The 24,781-nt window shown below is 39.2% G+C and overlaps 1 protein-coding gene across 1 annotated transcript; it reads right to left on the bottom strand.

Moving 5' to 3' along the window:
- Positions 1 to 591: 591 nt before the first annotated feature.
- LOC106964547 (interphotoreceptor matrix proteoglycan 2) lies at positions 592 to 24,711 on the bottom strand. The gene is made up of 15 exons (XM_015060134.1): positions 24,547 to 24,711; positions 23,245 to 23,303; positions 23,135 to 23,155; positions 20,951 to 21,159; positions 17,649 to 17,692; positions 15,098 to 15,266; positions 14,171 to 15,006; positions 12,693 to 12,974; positions 12,381 to 12,600; positions 9,467 to 9,677; positions 6,554 to 6,742; positions 4,849 to 5,050; positions 3,400 to 3,479; positions 2,881 to 2,944; positions 592 to 2,635 (listed from the first exon to the last, which is right to left on the bottom strand). Exons 1-14 carry the CDS (start codon positions 24,709 to 24,711, stop codon positions 2,902 to 2,904), a joined length of 2,730 nt encoding a protein of 909 aa, XP_014915620.1. The 3' UTR covers positions 592 to 2,635; positions 2,881 to 2,901.
- Between the last annotated feature and the right edge of the window lie 70 nt (positions 24,712 to 24,781).

Genomic DNA, 24,781 nt, shown 5'->3' with positions numbered 1-24,781 from the left:
AGGAGATAATCGTCTCCAACATTATGGCTCGCAGTGAAAGGACAAAATGTGCTCTCACGCTTCCAGTGGAAAAGGAAAACTGTGGCATTGAGCAATGCAAGAATGCAGGTGATTATTGGTGATTATTTTAGTTTTACTTCTGTTTTTTGTTTTTCTTAAGTGATTATTTAAGCAAAACTGTCCTTACTCAAAGTGCTACATCATGAAACTTGTGTTTGTTTTTTTCCTTCACCTGCATTATGTTGTGGTAAAGAACGTCCCAATCACAGTAACCAGATTCATCAGTTTATATAAAGCGTTTAATTTATTTAATTATTTTGTTACCCGTTACAGCTGCACAAGATGATAGCACTGATTACATTCATCAATATAAAACAAAGAGACACAGGAAACGTACAAGATTAACACCCTATCTTGCAATGACTGATGACATTTGCAGAGTTATTTACATGAATGAACACTGTGTGTTTGATTTCTGGCTGTTTAACCAGGAATGCTGAAGGACAGTGATAATAACACGATACACGCACAAAAACAAGACAATAAAACTTGAACTGACAGATTGCAAAAGGCATGACAGTGACACAGGGGTCTGCTCCGAAAATTATTTATTTATTTTTTCTTCACTTGGGTAGATGACTAACAGAACAATTTATTCCTAGCAAAAACCTGAAGCTTGATCTACGTGTGGAGCTGTGAGTGACCTCCGGAGAGAACCGACGCTCATGCTTTCCGACAGCGTAGACAAGCAGAACATAACCAGGTGCAGATGTGAAGGGCCACACCGTGAACGGGCAGGGTCAAGGATAACAAATCCAGGGGAAAGTGTATGAATGCCATAGGAAACACTGGAATCGGTCACCCAGAAAGTTTCAGATTGAAAAGACAGACAGCAGTACAGAAGTTTCTATGTATGCCTTTACTGAGAGCGTCTGTTGTTTGTCATGCTCCGCTTTCTGCTTTTGCTGGACTCTCGATAGTCCCAATATGAAACTGAAAGAAGGATTCAAATCCCGGGGCCGAACGCCTTCATGAGTTCCATCTAAACACTTTTTATCTGCCTAGTTAGGCGTCTGGAGACCCAAATGTTTATACCTGAGTGAAGCTGCTCCCCCCACACACCTTCTTCAAATCAAACAAAAACGGTGTCAAAGGTTTGTGCAGCAAAAATTGTGGTTTGTGCCGCTAAAGATTCTAATAAATGTTTCCAGAGACGATCAAATGTCAGCCACATTTACAAAATCAAGCAGGTTTGGTGACAAACAACTGTGCTAAGAAGATGAAACCTCTGGAAACATTTATTAGCATCTTTAAAATGAGAGCAAACCAGCACAAACGTTTGGTACCAATTTTGTTTAATTTGAAGAAGGTGAGGGTGGGACCAACTTCACTCAGGTAAAGTTTATTATTACCTATAAAAATCCATGAAAAAAGGCAAATAAATCATCTGGAGGGGAGAAAAACTGAGACAGTAGACTGTCGCTTTTACTCTTCAGAACAGTGCAGCGTTTTGCTGCTTTATATTTTCCAAGAAAGAGGAAATCAGTCAAGACTAAAGTGCTTTGCAAAGATATTCATACCTCTTGAACTTTTTCACACTACAATTACAAACATCAGGGTATTTCAGAGAGATATTAGTGACTGATATCCAACACAAAGTGGAGAAAAACTGTGAAGTATAATGAAGACACTAAATGCATAACAGAAATTTTTACAAACAAAAATCTGAAAGGTTTGTTGTGGATAAGTATTTGGCATCACTGAGTCAAATAACTGAGGTTTTGGCAGATTTAGAGACGGAGAACATCTATGGACACCAAATTAAAAGCTCTTTCTGGGCTTTGACTGGGCCGTTTAAGCACATGCATGTGCTTTGATTTAATTGATTCCATCGAAGGTCTTTGTTCGGCATATCTTTACTGCTGACTGCTTCAGACATCAGTGAACACAGAGACGAACTGTAATTTGGCCTTTTCTGCATTTCCCAAAATGTTGACTTGTACTTGTATTGTACAACAGAGTCCATCCACTGGTGCTGGCTTCAAACTGTAAATGACTCAACGACAACATTATACATTTCAAGGAGTTTTTAAAATTAGAATAGCACCAATAACTAAAAAATTACCTAGGTTTTTATGGCTCTTCGATAGAGCTAAGAAATAAATCCGAGCATGACAAAGATCAAAAAATGACATGTATCTCAGACGGACAAATGTCAGTTTAGCTATACAAACCTATCACAATATAAGTTCTTCCCCTTTAAGAGAAGGCAGATAGAAGGTAATGCAAATAAACAGTTTTCACACAAAACAATAGTTGCTCGTCGGTTTGGTCTTTGCGTTTCTGTTCAAGTAACAGGATGCGGCCCGGTTTTCCCCAAAGGTTTGGTAGTTAAGCAGCAAAAACATGAGCAGAAACGGGCCGTAGCGTCACAGGAGACTCACCCAGTCAGAAGGCACAGAGGTTTATGAATGAATGGTCAACACCCACCCACACAAAGAGCGACAGATGCAGACTTACTGTTTCCGTTACAAAGGTGCTGAAAATAATCTAAACACAGTCCGAACTACGAGGAACATGGCGATCGAAGAGACGTCTTGACAGGAAGCGTCATCGTTGATCAGGAAGCGTGTCTCTGTGAAACAGAAGAAGCTCGTCAGTAAAACGGTTCAACATGGGCTACATGTCATCACTTTGAAGAACCGTAAGACTTTTTTCACCATTCAGTAAATTATAAGAGCTGATTTTATATGAAACTAAGATTCATACAGGTACACGAGGCAACTCACAAAATAAGGAATATCAAACATCATCATGATATACAGTGGTGATTCCTCTTTTTTATTGTTTGTTTTTCAAATTAAATGAAACATTACTTACAGTATCTTGTTCGTTACAGTTCTATGAGTGCATAGAGGAGCTTTCTCTCTGGGTATCCAGAACTCTGAAACACATTCAGGAACAAGTGGAACAATGTTATCTTTTGTATGTCACATTTTGTACTTTACAGAAAAAGTGCTAGACTAAACTCAGCATAATCAACATCAATGCTACACAGAACAATGCAACAAGCAAAAGAAAAATGGGAGACATCATTACACACATCACAACAAGTTAAAGGCAGTTAAAGTAACGTCTGAATCCGACTGCTTTTGTCTGCATCTGTGGCTCCAGTCCTGGCTAAAACTTAAGAAAGATAAATCTGTCTCCACACTACTTTGGCATGGCCTGAACTTCTCTACTTTTGAAGCTCCTGACTAACAAACAAACGCTTTGTCTCTTTGGTCTTGTTAGTCTCTTGTATCTCAAACCCACTTCCGCCTTTTTCGTCCCTCAAATCCAGGTTTATTTAGTACATTATCTCACTGAGGTCTAAAAGCTGCAAACAAGTGAGCTCACGCTTGATGCTGCCGCACAAAGTCTGCAAACTGCCGGTCCTTAGCGTAGAGTTCAATGATGCGTATCCTGTCTTGGATTTCCTGCAGAAAAACAGGATTTCACTCGATAAGGGAGCAAAAACAGCAAAAACAGAGAAATTGCACACAGGACTGATAATGGATGTGGAACATAATGGAACGTAACTGTGCTCAGTTTCATGCATGACATCCGGATCCCTTTGTGCAAAAGCCCTTTCCACTGTTTGCATATGAAATTATACTTAAAGCGATCTTGTGCCTGTTTTGAATCTATTGTTTATACTAAAACTCTTTTAAGGATTTTATCTTGGCTTTCCAGTATCTTTACTTTCTCTGTGTTCGGCCATAACTTGGAACAAACCGGGGATCATTATCTTGTTGAAAGGTCCATTTTGAGTTCAGTTCTAATTTCCTGACAGATGGACCGGTGTTATCTCCCGCCCTGTTTGATAGGATCCAGAACTCATTGCTGAGTCAGTCACTGAAAAGCTGCCCAGTCGCAGAGGCAGCTAAGCAACCACCAACACAACACTTCCAACACTATTTGTATGAAAGTCTTCTCCCGACAAAGATATTACGTACCAATACCAGACATGTCTACGGTTACTGTGCAATATATATATATATCTGTGTTTTGATAAATTAGTTTGGATTTTTATAACACAGTCATGTACAGTCTCTTACTCAAAGTGGACATCATTTAACATCAACCACGGACATGGTCTCCATGCAAAAGATAAGCTGCTGTGCAGCTTTGTTTCATTACCTAAAAAGAGATTTGACACCAGTGACCACTTGGTTTTCTTATTACAGTTGTCATCTTGAGGATTGGACAAAAAATAGCTGCTTATCTTTTAACAACTGGTGGATTATTTTTTCCAAGGACAGGTTCTGCTCACCATTGACGTCTACAACGTCTTCATGATACATTTTCTTAAGATTCCATATTTATGTTGACGCATTAAAATCTGGAATCCCTTTTGTTGACGCCACCGGGAGCTATGGCGAGTCTCTTCAATTAAGTCCCATCACTTCTCGCCTTTGATACATATCAGCTGCGTCATGCTGGGGCAGAGTAGGATGCTGGGCTGCAGCTGTGGACAGTTTTATCAGCTCTTAAAGAGAACAGGCTCAAAAGGACAATTGGACGCTGCTCCTTGTATTGTCTGCAGCAGGCCACACACGTCCAGCATGAGTCGACGAGTAGGAAATAACACGGGCTTATTTTCTTGTTATGCATTTGATGCAGGCTTTTTTTTTTTTTTTTTTTTAGATTATAAGTATCTGGACGTCTGAAATTATGAGAAACTGAACTTTAGAACTGAAATGTTCTCCATCTTTATCTGAGCTGCTTCAGACTTGAGCTTGACATGACCAATCTTTTAATTACCATCTAAAGGAAATGGAGGCAGGGAGGGAAATAGATACTTACCTCTTTGGTCAGCTCGCTGTTTTCATAGATGTGCCGTATCTCCTCGCTGCTAAAGTCGGTGGATGCCTCAGCGCTGGCACTGCTGTACGTAGGCGCTTCGGGATAACGACGGTAATAGTGGCTGAAGCCTGTAGTGGCTTCACTTTCATACATGGGGTTGTATTTGGTTGCCCTTTCCAATGACGGAAGACTTTCCACCCGCCTGAAGACCCAGAGAAATAAAGAAAACAATTAGTCGAGATGTAAAGGCAGGGAGAGAAACCGAGCCTCGAATTAAATGACTAACCCACTAAGGTAAACCGTGCGACACGACTGTTGTGCTCGTCTTCAAAATCCTAATTTTCCAAGTTTCCAAGTACGAACACAACAACACGCCCTGAAGTGAGAACTTTAACTTGGAAAGTCTTCTTCTGAGCAACTGTGAGTTCAAGTTCAATATTCAGTGTGGCTGCCAGCCACGCATATAAAATATAGTTAAAGTTGTAGATATAAACTATTTGTTAGGACTTCTAATAGTTTATACCTCAATAACCAAGAAGCACACACTGTTCCTTAAAATCGCTACTTGTGAATATAGTTTGTAAGTGTTTACACCCATAAAATGGAGAGGAATACACTGTCATCAGCTTGATTGCTACTAGTAGTGAGCATCCCAACATGTAGTAAGCCTAACTGGTTTTCTAAATAGCAACCAGAACATGATAAACTAAATTGTGAAGACACTTCCTGGTCCCAAAGGTAGCAAGTATATTAGCAACATGTCAGAGCAGCTAAAGGCTGTGATCAAAACACTGCAAAAATTATCTATCTTTTATTAAAATGTGCATTTTGGCACGCTTCACTTTGTTTACGTTATTTCCACATTTGAAAGTCAATCAGAAATATTGTTAGCAGAATCACTTTCTGGCTCAGCGTTCAACATGGCAGCACACACCCTTTATAGTGTGTTAAATCTGACAGGTCACGTGATGCGACACACAATAATCCAATAAGAAAACAAACAACAAATGTGAGCATAAAAACATTCCTACTGTCAACACCCCCACTTGCTCACATTTGGATAACTTCCTCTGACTCAATATTTCAATCAAAATACATTCATGATACACCAAACAAAACAACAATGATGAGTCACAAAGTTTCTTTAATTTAACTCTTCCAGATCGAAGGTAGCGCCGACGATCCAGCCAAATTTGCAGTACCGTAATTCCGCCACATTTTGCGTTACCTGAAAAACTCCAACAGTTTCTGAGAGGGGAGACGTTGCGCTTTCCAGCCAATGTCGGGTTATTACGGTAATTTCACCCCCACCGTAGCAGGGAGAGAAATTAAACAGAGAGGCGCTCTTTTAGCAGACGGTAAACTGCGAAAAATAACTTGCTAGATATTGAAAGTTCCAGTTGTTATGGATAAATAAGCAATATATATTTACTCACAGGACATTTAAAGATTTAAAGAAAAATTATCCAGGCGGACATTTGAAATCTAGGTCATAAATGGTTAAAAGAAATGTTCTTGAATTAAGTTCTTAGCATTCGGTAAATCAATGACGTTCCCCTTTGGTGGTTCAGGGTGCAACCCGTTACTCACCCAATGGCAGATGGACATAGCCAAGCTGTCTCAGTTTTGTAGGTAAAAGAAATGTTGGCTGTTGTCAAATTACGGATGCTCTTGGGTATTCAGTACTTTTAGCTCCTGTCCTCACCGTACGGGATCCTCCGACTCTTCCTTGTCGTACTGATCCCGAAGTGTCCTGGCCAGGAAGAACAGCACTCCGGACGCCACAAACAGGAAACCAGCAACGGAGGCTATGGCGATGCCAACCACCAGAGGCTCGGACACATACTCCTCACAGTGTTCACCTCTGTACCACCAGTTCTCTCCAACACGACACCTGGAGACGGAAAATGTCAGCCTGAAATGTATTTGTAAAACTGTGGACTGAATAACAGAACTCAACTTCTATTGAACAGCAGAATCAAAATGTTTCGGCAAATAAATCACGTGAAAGTTGTTCCTGTTTGCATTTTTGTCACAACAAAGATGATAAATTTATTTCAATTCTGCCTGTCTTATTAAAAAAAAACTGATTACTTGTTATGGAAGAAAATCTCTTATTTGTTTTCTGTCTCCATGGAGGAATGCAACACTTTTAGCTGGAAGTTAATGAGAATCCAGCAGCACGTGGCACTGCCTTCATGTGTTATAATGCTGTAGTGGGTGTGAAACAGAGGTTAGCAGTCATCTTGGCTTGTCTACCCCAAGTCTGCTCATAATTACTAGAGTGTTAAAAAAAAAACAACCTTGCATCTCAAAGTCTGAGCAGGGCTAACAAAAAGTTCCTGTCACTTATTTCCAATGCTGGCTTTTCATCTTCAGCACACATGCATAAATCTGTTGCACATGCAAACACAAGTTCTGATCAAAGTAGACACATTGCAGACATCAAAGTGGGGAAACCTTCAAGGAAAAAACTCAAATTGAAGAGCAAGATATTCTAAAAAAAAATCTTAAAGGTATGAAACAGAAACAAAACACAAACTGTTTGTTTATTGTGTTTCTTCTTGACAGATGAGCTTGTGTTGAGCAAATGACAACAAACTGCCTCTCGTGTGTGTAAGTGAATTGGTAAAAAAAAAACACTCGTTCATCATGACCAAAACATGTAACCTGAACACATATTAAAAATGAGATCTGCTGGTATGCATATTGACCAGAGGTGCTCATTAACACAAATTTATTTTTAACCTTATTTTGATCGCTTTTCTGAAATGAAATAAGTCATTTGAACCATGCCCTCCAAACCAGATGCACAACCTGCTCCGTTTGGAAATCTTTGACAGTAATCAAAGCACAGACTGTTTTTGTGTTGGAGGAAAATGTGTCAAATGAATGTTTGGCTGCTAAATGGTGGCAGAAACAAGTTACATAGTGTGCTCTTTCGAAACAAAGACCATTTATGCAGAAAACATGGATTAGCTTTATGGAAGTAAACACAGGTGGTGATGACAGGTTTCTCTGCACCCACCAAAATCTGACTGAAAAAAAAACAATCTGTGTTGGGAACTAGAATCCTGAATTTAAAGGAAGGAACAACCCCAGAGTATTGAGGAAACAAATTAGTTAACTCCAGCTACTACAGAAAGCTAAAACAGGAAGTAAACAGCTAGACGACCAACGCCACCAAATCTGCTGTTTGTAAGCATTAACTTTAAATTAATAGCGACTCTCTCCAAACGTTTCTCCAGCAAGTTTACCCGCGGTAATTAGCTTCAGCTGTGACTTTTTTCTTTGTATCTGAGCAAAGTGAATCGGAGAGTATTCGACTGCAGCGACAGAGTGATTGTAAATCAGTATTTTATTTTTCCTTTCATTCAGCACATTTATAGCCTTAGCTAGATGAGACATTTTAGAGCTAGGAAACGTAGGAAAAACTAGAGTTTGACTTGCAGAAGCCATGTTCTCTGGAAAAACATTCCGATGTGCAAATTAAACGAATAAAACATCGATTGATTAGGTTTTATTCTTGCACCACCACTCTGTGTCTTGCTAATGTAAAGTATACAAAAAAAAAACTCAATACATTATAAAGATAACAGGTAGCAACAGTACTCAAAATCACAACAAGATGTAATTGTCTAAGGAAAGATTATATTAGTTGACAGCTTTTACAATACACAAACACACCTCTCATTTCTGTGGCATTTTAAATTGTTGGATATATTCTTCCTTGTTTAGACCTCCAAGTGTCTGTTAACGTTGTGTGAACACACTGCAAGCTTCTCCTAAGCGTTGGTCTTTATTGACATACGCCAGGTTGTCTCTGCTTTGAGGCAAACAGATGATGCACAAATGACTGAATCTGACCACAAGGTTAAACTGTGCGTCGCTCAACTCAGCCTCAGTCTGCTGTCAAGCGATAAATCAGCCAGGGGCCTTTTATGTGAAAGCAGCAGCCTAATGATGTTGGTCAGAACCACAGCAGAAACTACGGCTTCAGTCTGAATGCTGCCAGGATTTCAGTGGTGTATATTACATTTTTTTGTCACAAGGTCTAATTGGCACCGTGGTAAACTACAGGCTGAGTGACTCTTCAGAGCAATTTTAGAACTTTTTTAATATATATATTTGTCAGTGGTTGAAAATGAAAATAACTAAAGATGTAAAAATGATCAAATTTTCATTTCAAATAAGAAATTTAACTGCATTAGGTAGAGAATGTAGTAAGATTTGTTGCTTATGCACAATATTGTGACATAAAAAAATTAATCTGACTTCAGTGGGATAGTATTTTTTTTTTCTACAATGTATCACATATTAAACAACTTTGACATAAAAATGATTTTATTTCTACGACGTTTGAGGACTTTGTAAAAGTGTAAATCCTCGCATTCTTTCATTTAAAACCTTGTTCAAAACAAACCTGAATCTGGTCTGTAATCTTGAAAATCAGCACAAGAAGCAAACATCTCTTAAATTAGTGAAATAAGTAATTGTATTTACACTTCTTCCTTCTAAACTCTACTGACTTGGAAAATCTGTTTAGTCACTGCGGCCGGTTAGAGCTGAAGACTTGTTCCCCATGCACACACAAACACAGTCTTAATCCCTCGCCCACCTGCAGATGGCTCCCTGGCCAGGGATGATGTCACACTTGCCGTCATTGAGGCAAAAGTCTGTCTGCAGCTCACAGATGCTTTGACACGGAAGGCCGTCGACACTGAAGTAGCCCGCGTTACAGACGCACTCCGCTTCCCCTGACCACTTGTTCACTTTACATTCTGCGTACTCGTTGCACGCCTGGAACTTGCAGGGGTCGGCTTGGTCACCTGGAAATTAAAAGCAATTAAAGCACTCAAATTAAAACAGGTACAAATGAATTTCTATTCAGCTGCTTTTTTTTATCTTATAATCCAACATAAAAAAAAAACCCTTACATTATATCTTTGTGGATGAATAAGTGTAGTTGCTTTTTATGTTGCAAGTTGGTCTGTTAGCCACTAATCTCAGTGAAATGCAACATTCAAAAGTATTCAGATTTACTTGACTAAAAATAAAACTTTAGATGTGTGCTGAACATCAATTTATGTTAAACAACTAATTTATTTTTAGTTTGAAAACCCTGTTTTGTGCTTTTTTTATTTAGAATTTAACTTCATGCAAAGACTAACTTTTATGTGCTTGTTGGTATTTCTGTTTTGATAGAACATGTTTTAAATATACAAAAATTATTATCATATAGCTGCTCATGTCTGTTCAGTACTATTATGCATTTCTAAAGAATATGTTTACAATTTACCCAAAGTTCTGAAAGTGCTATTTGTTATCTTTACAGCTCTTAGGATATTGGAAGAAAAAGAAAAAATTGGATTAAATTGCAAAAACATCACAAATTTACAAACTCGCAGCAAAACAAACTGTTTAAAAACACATTTTACATAAATACACCAGTATACATGATTGTTGAAACATTGTTCCCTCTGCCTGGTGCTCAATGAGAACTCTGCTACTCAGTATTGCCTTCTTTGGAGTTATTTTAGTGAAAAGGGTGAGATTATATCTGTTCTGTGTTTGGTGCAAAAATGTAGAGCAGTTAAAGTTCCGCTACCTAAAAAAAGAGAGTTCACCCCTTGGATGTTTTACTCTTTTTGCTGCTTTTACAACTCAATCAGGATCCACATAATTTGGCTTTTTGAAGAAAAAAATACAAAACAATTTAATGCTAAAGTGGAAATTATTCCACAAAATAATGGCAATAACAAAGTAAGTGATTGCATAAATATTCACCTGTTTTAAAAAGACTGACCTTAATCTACAGAGGTCTAGCCAGCTGGTGCTAGTGGTCTCTCTCTCAATGAGTGGAATGGAGATCACCTGAGTGCAGCGAGTGCATCTCCAATGAACGTGGTATAAAAACACCTGTGTCTGGAAAAACCATTAACTGCTTAAACTGTATTTCTGGCTACCATTACGGCATGAAGACAAAAGAGCACTCCAAGCAAGTCGGAGAAAACGTTATTGAAAAGTATAAGCTGGCTATGAACAAACTCCCCTGGAGTTCAGGTAAATCTCTTTTCCTTCCAGAAGTGGAAGGGAAATGTCGAATGTGTAAATCTGACAATCAGGCCAACCTCACAAACCGAGTGACCGTGCAGGGAGGAGTCTGGTGGACTAGGCCACCAGCACACACAGCAGGAGTTATAAGCTTCAGCAGCTGAGATGGGACAGACTCTGCACGCAGCTGCTGGTTTCTTCACCAGTCAATGCTTTATGGGAGAGCGGCAATGGAAAAAAAAAAACACTGTTGAAGAAAACTCATATCAAGGCTCGACTAAAGTTTGCCAAAAGGCACATGGGAGACTCCACGGTAAATTAGAATAAAGTATTTTGGTCTGACTACTTTCTGCCTGTGTTTGTTATTTTGAAACAATGAGATTCACCGTTAGTCATATTTTATTTCATCATTAGATACCAGAACCAGCTCATAAGTGTAAAGATTAAACAGTACTACTCAGGGCTTAAGTAGCCTTTTTACACAGCACTTTTTTACTCTTACTTGGCTAATATTTAAATAGCACTCTTTAAATTACTTAATTACCAGGTAATTTTGTCAATTTGAAATCTCAAAGAGCAGCACCTTTTTTCTCTGCTATGTTGTTCCTGAGCCCATTGTACCAAACTCTCTCCATCTCACTGCAGTTCAGAGTTAGCAGGTCTGCATCAGTCTAGACTGCAAGCACAGACATCAAATGATCATTCTAATGCTTCTGAAATCAGTCTTGTGAATAGAATAACAATTGGCATAAAATGCATCTGCATACTTCCTGTGTGGTTTATTCATGTAGACGTATAAAACACTTGCAGCCAAAGCAATAGAAAACACTAAAGAGAAGGTATTCAGCATTAGGAAACACCAGAATACAGATTTTGGGATTGGATTCCTCCCCTCCCAAAAAAAAAAAAAAAAAGAAATGGCTTAAGGGCGCTCTATATCAGGTTTTGTAATTGCATTATTGGCATGTGATTTATGTTTGTATTTCCAGACAGGCTCACTTTGATAATATCTGTCTGTTGTTTTATTGGGTAGAAACAGATAAACAAATCTGCCAAAGTCTTCAAAAGCACATTTGTGGTAGCTTTCAGCACAATAAGGGTCTTTAGAAGCACATTTGGCTATATTAAAACAGGCATAAATCTTTTTCACATAAAAACATTGCCATCCATTCCTTTTAGTTCAGCTATATTATTAGTGCATGATGCGATTCAGCAGTGTGTTGTTTTCTATCACTATGTTTTACGATAACTTTTTCAGTGGTTAAATTTATGACAAATATTACATTCATTCTCAAAATGAATTGTTGGTTCACAGATGAGTAGACAGTCTGAGAAACGCCAAGTATCAAAGGAGACGGCTGGATGACAGTAGTTAAATAATGAAAGTAAACTGCTTAGCTCAACATTAAGACGGACTCGCTCTGTCAATTATGGGTTTGCTGTGTAAGCATCGACTTAATTTAGTGCAAGAAACTCACCCGACTCCACATCCAGAGAGTATTTATCAATGGCTAGGTTCATGGTCTGGTACGCAGTGTTACAGAAGTCCTCCAGGATTAGGTACACGGTGGTGGTGACGCCCCGAGCCACAGGCCTCCCAAACTTCATCCGACTGTTGACCACGATGCTCCCATTCCTGAAGTTCAAGATCTCCAGATTCTCAAAGTGGCTCAGGTTGGACTGAAGATAGGGCACAAGCTTGGAAAGAAATAGAAAAATCGGATTTTGCGAGCTGCATGCCGGTGTGGACTCTTTACCAAAAACAAATGCAATACAGCGTCGGTGGTTACCAGTTCTAGGAAGCGCTGCTCCAAGGCCTTGTACTCGGCGGAGCTCTTGTTAAAGAGATCTTCAGAAAATACCATGTTGGTCACTCTCAGGCTGAAGAAGACTATCAGAGCTCGCCTCGGGTTTATAGGCATGGCAATGCTGACTTGGTCTGTGCCTTGGGCCACACTGAATGGGGATCCAGTGCTGCCTTCCTCTGTCTGGTTGGTCAAGCCGTAATCATAAGGAATCAGGTCATATCCGTGATCTTCAGGGGAGGCATCATCCAGGTCCTCCTGAGTGGTCTACCTCAACCAAACAGAAAAATGTCTTAAAAATTTGGCTTCTAATTGATGCCATCTGCATTTTAAAGAATTGAAATAATTATAACTTTTTCTCCAAAGAGTCTAGGGTAAAGGTGCAAGAGGCATACTTTTCAATGTAAAGTGATGTGTAAGACTCAAAACTTGTTACAATAGAGGTCCTTTACTGGATGTCGTATGAGTAATTGTCCTATCTTTGAAGCTTCTATGAATGCTCAACATTATACATTAATCAGGCATAATGGCATGAACACTGACAGATTAGTACTTTATTATCGCACCTATGAGTGGGGAGGAGATAAATGGTAGAATAGAAAAGTTTGTCTTTAAAAATGAAAAGGTGTCGGAAACCAGAAAAATGGGCGAGCCTAAGCATTTGACTGCGTTTGAAATGGATTAAACTGTGATGGCTTAATAACTTGGTCTGAGCATCTCCAAAACTGAAGGTAGTGAGAGGTGTTCCCAGTCTGCAATGATCAGTGTCGTACAAAAAGCCACCTGGAGAAGGAAGAGTGGGAAGTAAAGGCTGGCCTGTGTTGTCAGTAGCTCATATTATTATTATTGGTTATTATAGAAAGCAGTGAATCACAGCATGTTTCATTTCAGCACACAATAGTTAGGTAGCTGCTGAAAAAAACACATTGGGCACATCAGTATCAGAATCTGACCTGGTTGGATTGATCCATAGGATTAGGTTTGCTTTTACATTTTGTAGAAAGTGAAATGTGTGTGAGTGTGTGCTTTGCAAACCTGTGTAACCTGTGGAACCAAGATGTACTAAGGGAAGAAGGCAAGATGTTGGAGGCAGTGTGGTGGTTTGGGCAATTCCTTGTTTTGGAGCCTTGGGTCCCTATCCATGTGAATGTTACTTTGAAACATACCACCTAACTAAGCTTTGCGTGGACCATGTAAACCTCCTCATGGGAACAGAACTGTCCGACAGCTGTGTTCTCTGTCAATAGAAAAATGCTCAATCCACAGAACAACAACTAGGGAAGTTTATGTCTTCCCCCCTTTTGCTACCATGTCAGGTAGCAAAAGGGGGACTGGCACTCATAATGTTATGGTCCATAGAAATCATGTCATTTTTAAACTCGTTAAAGAGCATTACAGAACATATTCTATTCCAGATTGTAAAGAAACAACATTCAAGATGTTAATATCAACTTTACTTTTACCAGTGAAGTGATGGCTTTGTCAGGCAGAGCATCAAAATCCGGGACGATGGATGAGATGACTGTAAAAGGGGTTTCCTCCTCTGGAAACAGGGCAGTTGGCAGTGGGTGGCGTGGGAAGTCTGTCCCAGGTAACTTCGAATCGTCTCTGTTCACGAGCAAAATCTCATCCTCCACAAGATCTCCTGCTAAGATCTCTGGGGTCAGAGGTGCCTCCTCCTCTATATCCCTGGCTTCAGACAAAGATCCCTCTTTCACTTCACTTCCATCACTCTCAATTGTCTCGTCAAAGCCTTTTTCATCAAATGCAGGTTCCTCAGGATAGGTAAAAATCACATTGATCCCTACATCCTGGTCAGGGTCTTTGCCAAACTTGCTAGAGTCCTCTGGTGCCTGAACCACAGGTTCATCGACATCAGAGTGGAGCGTGGTTTTGGCTACATCAGGCTCCGACGCCTCAGTTGGGATATTCACTGTCTCTGTTGGGGGTAAAAGAGCTGGCTGGCCTTGTTCTATTGTGGTCTTAGTTAAAACTGTAGAGACCTCAGGCTTTTCCAAAATCTCAACCTCATCAACTTTTTCTTGTTCAGGTTCTGATTTAACATCTTCAGTCTCTACAAGAGATATTTGGTCTTCTTCTTCAATGGATGGCTCAATTAAACTGTCCAGGTTTTCTCGGCCTGACCCAGAAGCCTCCGTTTCTATTGGCGGCTCAGGCAACGTGGAGCTCTTTGGAGTCTCCTGGGAGGGAGGTCCTGGTAGGAGCTCTGTAGGCGGGATGGTCTCTGGAGCAGGAGCTAGCACAGCATCCTCTGGCAACAGATCTTCCTCCTCAATGCCTGGATAAACAAAGATGAAACGACTCAATCTGTTTTACAGCAACACTTGGTGTCCATTTCAAAGCTCAAGAAAAGAAAGTCGACAACTTACTACCAGCTTCAGGTGGACTGGTGGCAAGTGCCGCCTCAGGTGACGCTAGTTCACTCTCCTCCAGAATAACGATGTCCTCTTCTGGTCCCAGGGTGTTGAGTTCTACTGGTGGTGATGATCCACCGCCAGTGGGATGATCCAGGGTCAAGACTTCTGATAGGTCAATGCCCTGCAACACAAATAGGCTTTGTTAGCTAAACACAAGTCCATGTATGGATCCTTCCTGCAGACAGAAGGATCAGATTGGCCATGTACTTCACACCAAAGGGAGTTAGATGCGGAGGTAATCTGATTGGATTCCCTGTCATTATTCCTTTATTAGATCTATTTTCATTGGCAAACTGCTAAATCCATCCACAAATAGAGAAACTGAAGACAATACTGCAGACTGATTGCAAAACACATAAGCGCTCAGCATGCACCTCTATCCCTTTTACAGCTTTATGGTGGTGAGCCAATTGATGAAAGACAGCTGCCCTTTCTTTTGAAGCAGGACATTTGACATTTTGAAGACCCACTACTGTTAGGGAAAATACTCGATCTCTAGGAATCAAAAAGTAAGTTCTGTGTTTTTCCCTGTTGTGACCCCAAAATTAAGTCTTTTACATTTATGTGTCCACATTAAAGAAAGGCTGTAAACCACAAATGGTTTGCACCTTCTTACGGGACTTCTCACGGTATTCTTTCAAAAATAACTTCCTTCTCGTCTGCCAGGGTCGCTCTACCATCAACAGCAGCAGAGCTACAGAGATCCACTCGAGCTGTAGCTCTTGACCAGCCTGCCAGCCAAGGTGGACGGCCAAGTCCCGATTAAATTTGCAGTCTGGGTATTTCACAGTAAAGGTGGATTTATATTGAGATTATAACGCACACAAGTGGACTCTATTCTATGTGGGCATTTGATAGAGTCTTTTACATACTCGGCACATGGCACATACAGGTGTCAGTAGCTCAACGATGGGCAGGAAACGTATGTGAGGACACCCACACACACATATTTTACAAATGATCCAATTCTTTTGTCCACAATATTCCAATTCTGCACACATTTAGGTGCAGATATGACACTTGTGTCACAATATCTCTATTCTGCACCGGACAACCTGGAACCAATTTTGTTTCCAGTCTCTTGGTCTGGTCATCCATACTCATTGCTTTAAACGACTGTTGGTTGCTCTGGCAACAACCTGATAATAGAATCCCTCATCTTGTAATCTATAGTTTGCATCTGTTCTATTTCACATGCAAATAATATAATTCATTCTGATGGGTTTACTTTGTGCTGAGCTTTCCCTTCCTGAATCAACGCCACTCTTTCCATTAGACAAAACTAAACATAATCCAGTTATCTTTAAATGGCCTGGAAGACAACAGGTTCAGGTTTGTTACATGTCAACAAAAAGTGCTTTCTTACACCACTCCAGTTTGATCAATGAAACAGAAATTTAATGAGATTGTTAATTAAAGGCTTGACTGAAATGTCCAAATGTAGTTCATGAAACAGCTGCTTTATTTCAAACATTTTTATTTGTCTAAAGCTGGAAACCGTCTACCAGCAGATTTGGTTCCAAGAGCTTTGACACTTCTTACGGCCAGAGCTAGCTCGCCTGTCACACGTCAGTAAGGAACCGCAGAGCTAATCCTGTTAGTAATATTGGATTAACGAAGTGGGAGTCATAGTAAAGAATGGGATCTGTTCACACATTCAGACCAGACAAAACGTATGCATGTGTTTCTCTTTAATTGGCTAATGATTTAAATGCTCAAATTTTTCATATTTATTTTTATATTTTAAATATCGGAGAAATTAAAGCTTTACGCTGTTCAGAAAAAATATATATATATTATACTTTAGAAATGCTAGTTTTAAGCTTTTTTAACATCAGGTTCGAATAACCAAGTCACTGTTGCAAAAATATTTCAGTTATTTGATTTTAGCTGGTATTGAGATTGCTTGATGTTCCTATGGAAACCTTGCTTGCTGTTTGCTGTTACTGATGTTTAAAAGAATGTAAAATACTGCATGAAATGGCACAGTGACAGCCTGTAATTATATCAGTAAGATCTTGCAGGCTGAATACAATTGATATGAAAAAAAAAAATCAATTCCAAATTTAATTCAGAAAGTTTAGTTGGTGCATTTAAGAGCTTTTAGTTCAGTTATTTATAAAAAAAAAATGAACCAGGTGTGTTATGAAACTTGTGCAAAACAAGCATCGATATGCATCAGAAAGCTCATATGACCATGGAAGAGTTTAGATGGTACTCGTCACTTAATTCTGGTGTGGTACACTGTTGTTTCTGTCCAAGAATAGTAGTAGATTAGTATGGCAAGAGCCAACCTAATCCTCAAAGCCTTCACTTCATCCGTCCAGGGGAGCTCATCTGCTGGCTGCACTGGTGAAGTCTGGATAACATCTCAAGCCATTTACAGGTTAACGGAACATCAGTCATGCTGCAAAGGTCAGCAACCTCAAACATGAGTGATTTATCAAGTTGGTGGAGCCTAAAGTAGACCATCTGCAGGCAGATCGTTGAGGTGGCTACTCACCGTCGCTTCGTCTGCAGCCCTGACAGGCTCAGGAATCTCAGACACTGTGGAACCAGTGGAGAAAAAAAAAATATTAAAACACATTGTCACGTGTAAAAAAAAAAAAAAACAGGAATGTGGCCAAAGTTAAAATATTTTCACAAGACAGAGTCTGCCAAAGTTTGTTGTTGTTGTTTCACCGTCGCTGTCTTACATTTCAGCTTTTCTGGGTGTAAATATTAGTAGACACTGCTAGTAAAACCTATCACTGCACCACCACCAAAGCAGAAGAACAAAGCTAAGGTGTGCATATAGGCTCTGCAGACACATATGTTGGCCATATGGGTGTTTAGCCTCTTTTTCTTATGTCGCAGTCTGTAACTAACGTAGGCATCAGAAGGCATTGATCTCCAGAGAATCTCTCTAACACAGTAAACTAATGACAGGCTTGACTTAACAAAAAAGCGCATGGAAAAATTTAACAGCAGGACAAAGAGATAGGATAGACATTACCACATCATCCAAGAGCCCATTTCTCCCCATCCCCCAAAAAGCAGCTAACCTACTTACAGTCTGCTTGAATCCATAGTAAACTATAAATTTTGTGCGTTTTTACAGGCAAAATTAGACAAACTCTTCATGTCGAAGTCTGTTTTACTCAGGGAATGTCACTTAGATGTAGCGTGTTGAACATGAGAATCAGGTCGTGTAGAGATAGTAAGAAGTTACTAGGTCTCTGAGGTGAGTAGCTAGAGAGACCTTAGGTCTAATGAGCTAATAGCATAATCTTAATCTCCATCCAAACTGTCACGCTATGCTTTTACAAGAAGGAGCAATGTGAGAAACAGAAAAGAAGCCATGCTACTGAGACAGACAGGTGTTAAGCTGCGTTATACCTGCACAGGAAGTGTTGCTCGCACCACAATGGCCGCTGCACCAGAGTACATCTTCAACAAGTCAAGACTAAAACACATCTTTACCAAATAAAATGGATTATAAACCAACAACTTTTTTATTTTTATTTTAATGCCCTAATGGTTGAGTGCTGATGAATGCACGTTACTATGTTATCTGCATGTTATTTCTCGTTATCTGTATGTTGCAGTCTCGGCATACGAGACTCTAAAATTAACATTTTCAAAGAAGCAATGTTTCTATTCTGCTTCCGCATTGTTAGACAAAACATCAATGTCTCTACAGGAGCCCAAATTCTCTCTTTTAAACCAGTTCACTTGAATCACCCATGAAATAAGATGATATTAAAGCCATATTATGTTCCAGAAAGCATTAAAGATTTTACAGAGAAGGAAACAAAGCGTGTTGTGATGTCGACCTGAATGACGCTGCCTTCTTTAGTGGCTCCAAAAGTTTGAAAACTTAGCTGCAAAGCTTTTAATTCTGCTTTTCCTTTGCGTGTTACAACTCCAGCTGACTCAGCTGGTCTGGTCAGTCAGTGCATGTTTGTAACTAGCTCTTTAAAAAAAAACAGTCTCTTTTAACTATTAGACATTACAGACCCCAGGTGTGCTCTGCAGCACAAAACTTTAATCACATCAAAGTCAAACATAAAGTCAGACCGTTATCAAGGCCCAGTGGTTTCCACAGATCTGTAAACCACACATGCATTTTTCCAGAGTGTTTCACTTGCTGGAGAATAAGAAAACGTGGTGATGTCTGCAAAATATCCCAAAAGTTACAACTGGGGTTGGGCACTTAACTAGGGTTGGTGCTAGAGACATTTCTCAACTGGTCTTATTAGAAAGAAAGGGAAAAAAAAAGTTTTGGTTTTTCAGAGACAGAAGTGGTTCTCTGCTGCGTCATTATGTTGTGAAAAAGGTCTGTGTTGTACACCTTTGATCTTCTTTCTGCAATTAGCTAAATGTGCTTAGAAGAACAAAGGAAAACAAAGAGTTTAACTATGGAAAAGCCCATTATTTATCCCAGTTACCCTTTAATTAGATGTTCAAATATTACCGGCCAAACCAAATCTAACCAATGTTTTTGAAACAATTGCTGCTGGTGCCCCGTCCTGTGGTTGTAAGCCTCTGCTTTCTAATTCTGCAAAAAGCAAGTGTAATGAGTATATAAAACCAGAGTTATCTGACAACACCGCAGGGTCCTCTATGACTCTTAAATGTTTAAGAAAATATTTGTCTAGTGTAGAAAACAGGGCTTTCAATGGGAAATAAAAAAAAAACGTGAGCAATTTTTAAATTATTTTTGAGCTATATTTCATTCAGACATGTTCAATTCCAGTTCAAAATGAGCTGCTACATCACCCAAAAAGAAGATAAAAAGTTATTTTATGACCAGTACCATTGGTCTGAACTATTTATTTTATTTTCTAGTTGATGGTTAACTGGTTTATTAATAGTAAACTGGGATAAAACCACTTAGAAATGGGTCTATACATAAATTGACTAAAATTACAAGTCAGATTTTATACATTTTGAGACTTTAAGTACTCCCTGGAAAATGCTTTGTAAAATATATCATTTTTTATTTTCTTAATCATTACCTAAAGATTGTATTTTGATGAAATGTTTTGCAATTACAAAACTATATATTGTTTTGAAGTGTAAATATCTCATTTGCAGTTGACGGAGTTTGTCATGGTGTACAATTTATGATTTAAATGTGTGCATACTACTTTTCAAACATGAAAGAAGAAAAAAAAACATGTGAAGATGTGAATGTGTTTGATCAGATTTAAAATTGACCTAAATTTTAATCAAAACCCATGAAAAGTTATTTGATTAATATAGACAGGGATAAACAATAGTATGTCTGAAACACCAAAAGCATCTTGCACGTTTGCTCTATTAAACAACGGTGCAAAAAATTCATATATATTTTTGACTGTTTTCTCTTTTCTTTTACCATTTCTTTTATGTGTGCTCTTAATTAAAATATCATGATATGGGTCACTCTTCGTGAATAAATAGTTGCCTCCAAATCTGCTTCTGAGAGAAGTCGCTCGATGTTTGTGGCCTTTTGACTATCAAAAGAAGAGGAGAAAAAATGGCTAAAAAAAAACCTCCTAAAAAACAGATAATTGGTGAAACTTTGTTCAATTTAAAAAGCTTTTACCCTCTACACACCTTTTTTGAAAGGCCTCACTCCACAGACAAGTGTTTATTGTCTGCCATTTCTGTGGTCAACTCTTATTAAGCAAGTTACAGATATCCTTGTGTTTCTTATTGAAACGATACATGCAGCTTAAATCTGCAACGCATTCATGAACCAGTTCTAAGCATTTACAGTCATCTAAACAGCCGCACTTAAACATGTGACTAAATCATCGCGGCGGGCTGCAGTCTTACCACTCTCCAGCTCGTCGATGTGATGCGGTTCGGTGAAGATGTTTTTAATCCCGCTGATGGTGTAGACCACTGTGGGGGGCTCCTTGATCTCTCGATACGAGTTCTCCACCAGGTTGGACTGCAGGGTCAGGTAGTTCAGCTGTTCAGAGCTCACCCCGGCTCCGTCCACCGCTACCGTGACTGCGTAATCCACCACTATGCCATCCAGCCTGGCGACACAAACGTAATGTTGTCATACAGAAGAGAAACAGCAAATTCACGGAGACAGAGAGAAAACATCAGGATGATATATAATATCTCTGTGGGCACAAGCAATATTACGGCACTGGATTCAAGAAAAAACATCCCGAGAGAAAAAATTACTAAGGCGTTGATTTAATTAAGAATCAGTAAAAAATGAGTTCACAGACGACTTCGGTGATTTATGTCTGCTTGTAACGCAGGAGCATGCCTCTCCAGAATGAAACCCCCCCACATCCCCAAAGCCCGAGTCAGCCGAAATGCCAGTGTGATCATAACAAACGTGAAAAGCTCACAGCAGACCTCCACTCCTGGAAAAAGCCATTCATTAGCCTTCATTCGACTGCTGTTATTCCTCCACCCTAACGGGCCGTTGGCAGACAGCTGAGTATGTGCTAACTCAGAGATCCTGTTTCCCTCCCAGTTTAGTCTCAGCGACAGACTTAAGTCTAATGCTGAAATCCACTTTCAGAGGGAGATATTACGCATGAATACAATTTTAGAATAAAATGATCCAACTCCGCATGGCACACCAGACGCTGAACTGTAAATATCTGTGAAACAAAACCAAAGCAAAAATAGAGTCTAAAGACATCAGAAGCAGTCCTCCACTCTATAAAACCCGGGTTTGGGTCATTTGCAGCACACAGGCTTGAGTGTTAACCCAATGCAAGGCAGGAAAAACAATCAGCTATGAGTTTAGAGAAGCAGTTATTGCTTCCAGTCAATCTGGGAAGTGCCTTACGGTAATGGCAATGCATATAAAAGTTCAATAAAAGTTCAGTAAAGAGGATTCCACATTCGAAAATGGCAACCAATCACTCCAAGACGAGATGTCCTAATCAGTGTGTAATACTCAGAGAAATTGGTTGATCCAAGAGCTCCGTCTCAAATGCTACAGAGCTCAGTTAGCATGCTAAATATCAAATATCTTTAAAAAGTTGCAGTTGGACGTTGGTTTGTACAGCTGAATCAACCACAAGATTCCTAGTAACAATATCCTTTGAACAGATGAAACAACAATAGAGAATTGTGGCAAGAACCAAACGCAACATAAAAGCACAAACTCCTCAAGCATGGTGGCAGAGGGGGTTGATGTGACAAACAGGGTGATATGGCAAAATGAGCAACAAAACTACAAAAAAAAAAACAACTTAGGAGAAAATAACAAATGTGCTGGAAATTCTGTGGAGGCTGAAGAGAGCTGCGGTGGAAAAACGACCACCAGATTTAAAGAACTAATGAAATGTGTGGAAGAGTGGTTCAAAAATATTTCAAGTTATTGCAACCGAAGTTAATTGTATAAACTACTTAAACGTGTTAGTATTCAAAACAGCTCAAACATATTTCTCATTATATGGCTTCATTTTTGTTTATATTTAGGATGAACATAAAGCTATTTTTTGTAAAGATACGTGACAATATTTAAATCGTTGTTGCTTCTTCGTTATGCAAAAACATAACTTTCCATTATTGATTCAAGGTTGCATCTTGAATCAATAATGGAAACATGCAACCTTCAAACTCATCACAGATTTCATAATGAACTAAGTACCACTTATTAATACATTAGGTAAAAATATGGTTGTTTTGCTTTCAGATGGTGGGTTTTGCAACTTCCGAAACAGTTTTTCCAATCTGTTTTCCTTTTTTTTTTCAGTTTGTATACCAGATGGCTTTAATTTTTTTGTTCTGTTGCTTTTATAACATATTAGCTTTGATATTTTTCTTTTGACTCCATGTCATAAACCTCTTCTCTTACTCAGTTCCGTGAGGTTATAAACCTCACATAATAGCACCTGATTTCTTGGTAGGACCCATCCTGATCCCACTTAACAAGTGGGTGGCCGCACTAAGATCATTAATACGTGCAACTAGCGATACATCTAAATCTACCAGAGGAATGATAAGAGATCTGCGGGGTTAAACAACACAGCAACTCACCACTGAGAGTCCTTCTGTGGTCTAGATAAACAGGGAGGAGCAGTGAGATTTCTGCTGACAGCAGAGGTGGCGTTGGCATGAAAACATGAGGTGTGCGATCAGAAACTAACCTGAAGTCGATTACAGACACACTCTTAAAGCCGGGAAGCCCCTCTAGAGCATCTTCTATCTGCACAAACACAGTGAGGCATGAGATTAAAGCAACTGCTCATGATTTGTTCTAATTCTCAAAGTGTTGTAACAAAACTCGTTTGCAGAAACACAAGTCCAATATGCTGTGATTAAAGCAGAGAGAAATCAGTTTGAGACCATCATCAAAGGATTTTTAGCGTCATCAGTTCTGACTTTGGCTGCAATGAAAATAACGCTCTTCAGTGGGGATGTTGTTACTGAGAGAAGACTCAAAGTTAGCTCTTTCAAACTTAAAATTACATCGTAGGAAGTGAACGGATGCGTGAAGCGATTCTTATACTCAATCAGGCTGCAAAAGAGCGAGAGAAAGCAAGACTGACAAGAAGATTACAGTGACTATTGTCTCTCATAGCTCACAATAGAAAGGAAAGAATAATATTCTAGTTGCTGTTCATTTATCTTACAGTTCTTCAAAATGTATCAAAATCGGAGTTGGCAGGTTGACGCTTTAGAGGAAAACAAAGGCGGTGAAGTGGCCACAAATCTCTAATTGATGCTTCACTTTACCAATAATCTTATTTAGCAAGAAAAGGTCTTGCTCCTCAACATAAAATAAATCTACATGCATTGCTTCCCTCAACCAATTTATCGAAACTTTCAGACAAAAGGATGAAAGCGAATGACTGAAAAAACGTTCAGGTTGCAGGTACATGTTCTCCTTAGGGTTTGCAAGACTGCATGCATGCAAGGTGGGTGTTGGTATGCAATGCTGATTTATTTATGTTGAAAATCCCCACAGAAGGTAAAAGAAGAAAGTCAGAAACAAAGAAACACAACAATTATGTAAAAAGAAATACAGATTTTTATCCAAGATGCTGTCTATGAGTTATGTTTGTATTTGGGAGTACATTGTGGCTCCTAGTTGTGGTTAATGCAACAGATGTTCACAGACACATTTACAAAGTTTTCCAGGTCCTTGTAAAAGTTGCTTCAAACAGTATCTGTACAAATACTTACATGTGCAAAGGTTTATCTTTTCCCATTAAATCTTATAAAGCTGTGTTTCCAGAACAAGAAGTCATTATTTTACCATTACCAACTGCAAACTCTAAAACCTGCAAGCGTTGAGCCCATGGTGCTAAGCTTTAGCTACTGCTGTCGCTAAAACGCATTTAAAAAAGACAATGCAAGGAATCACAGGGCATTAGGCGATTAGATTATGTTCAATGACAATAATCTCCCACGGCAAAAAACAGACCCAGATGGAGCCTGAGACAAACCTTTTCCGCAAGATCTCTGCTGAGCGTCTGGAACTTGAGGCTGGCTGGATCTCTGAGCTCGTCGCTGAAGACCTCTCCGGTCAGGAGGATGCTCAGCTCCACCACCTGCTCCAGAACGGGGGCAGCCGTGGGCTGAATGGTGATTTCATTTAACAGCTGTACCATAAAAAAAAAAAAAAAAAAAAAAAAAAAAAAAAAAGTAAAAAAAATACAGAAAAAAAAAAATTTTTGATGT

The sequence above is a fragment of the Poecilia latipinna genome, unplaced genomic scaffold, assembly GCF_001443285.1.
Source record: "Poecilia latipinna isolate Pla-1442-1.1 unplaced genomic scaffold, P_latipinna-1.0 Scaffold1689, whole genome shotgun sequence".
NCBI classification, from domain to species: Eukaryota; Metazoa; Chordata; class Actinopteri; order Cyprinodontiformes; family Poeciliidae; genus Poecilia; species Poecilia latipinna.
This window is presented reverse-complemented; position numbering and strand designations above follow the sequence as displayed.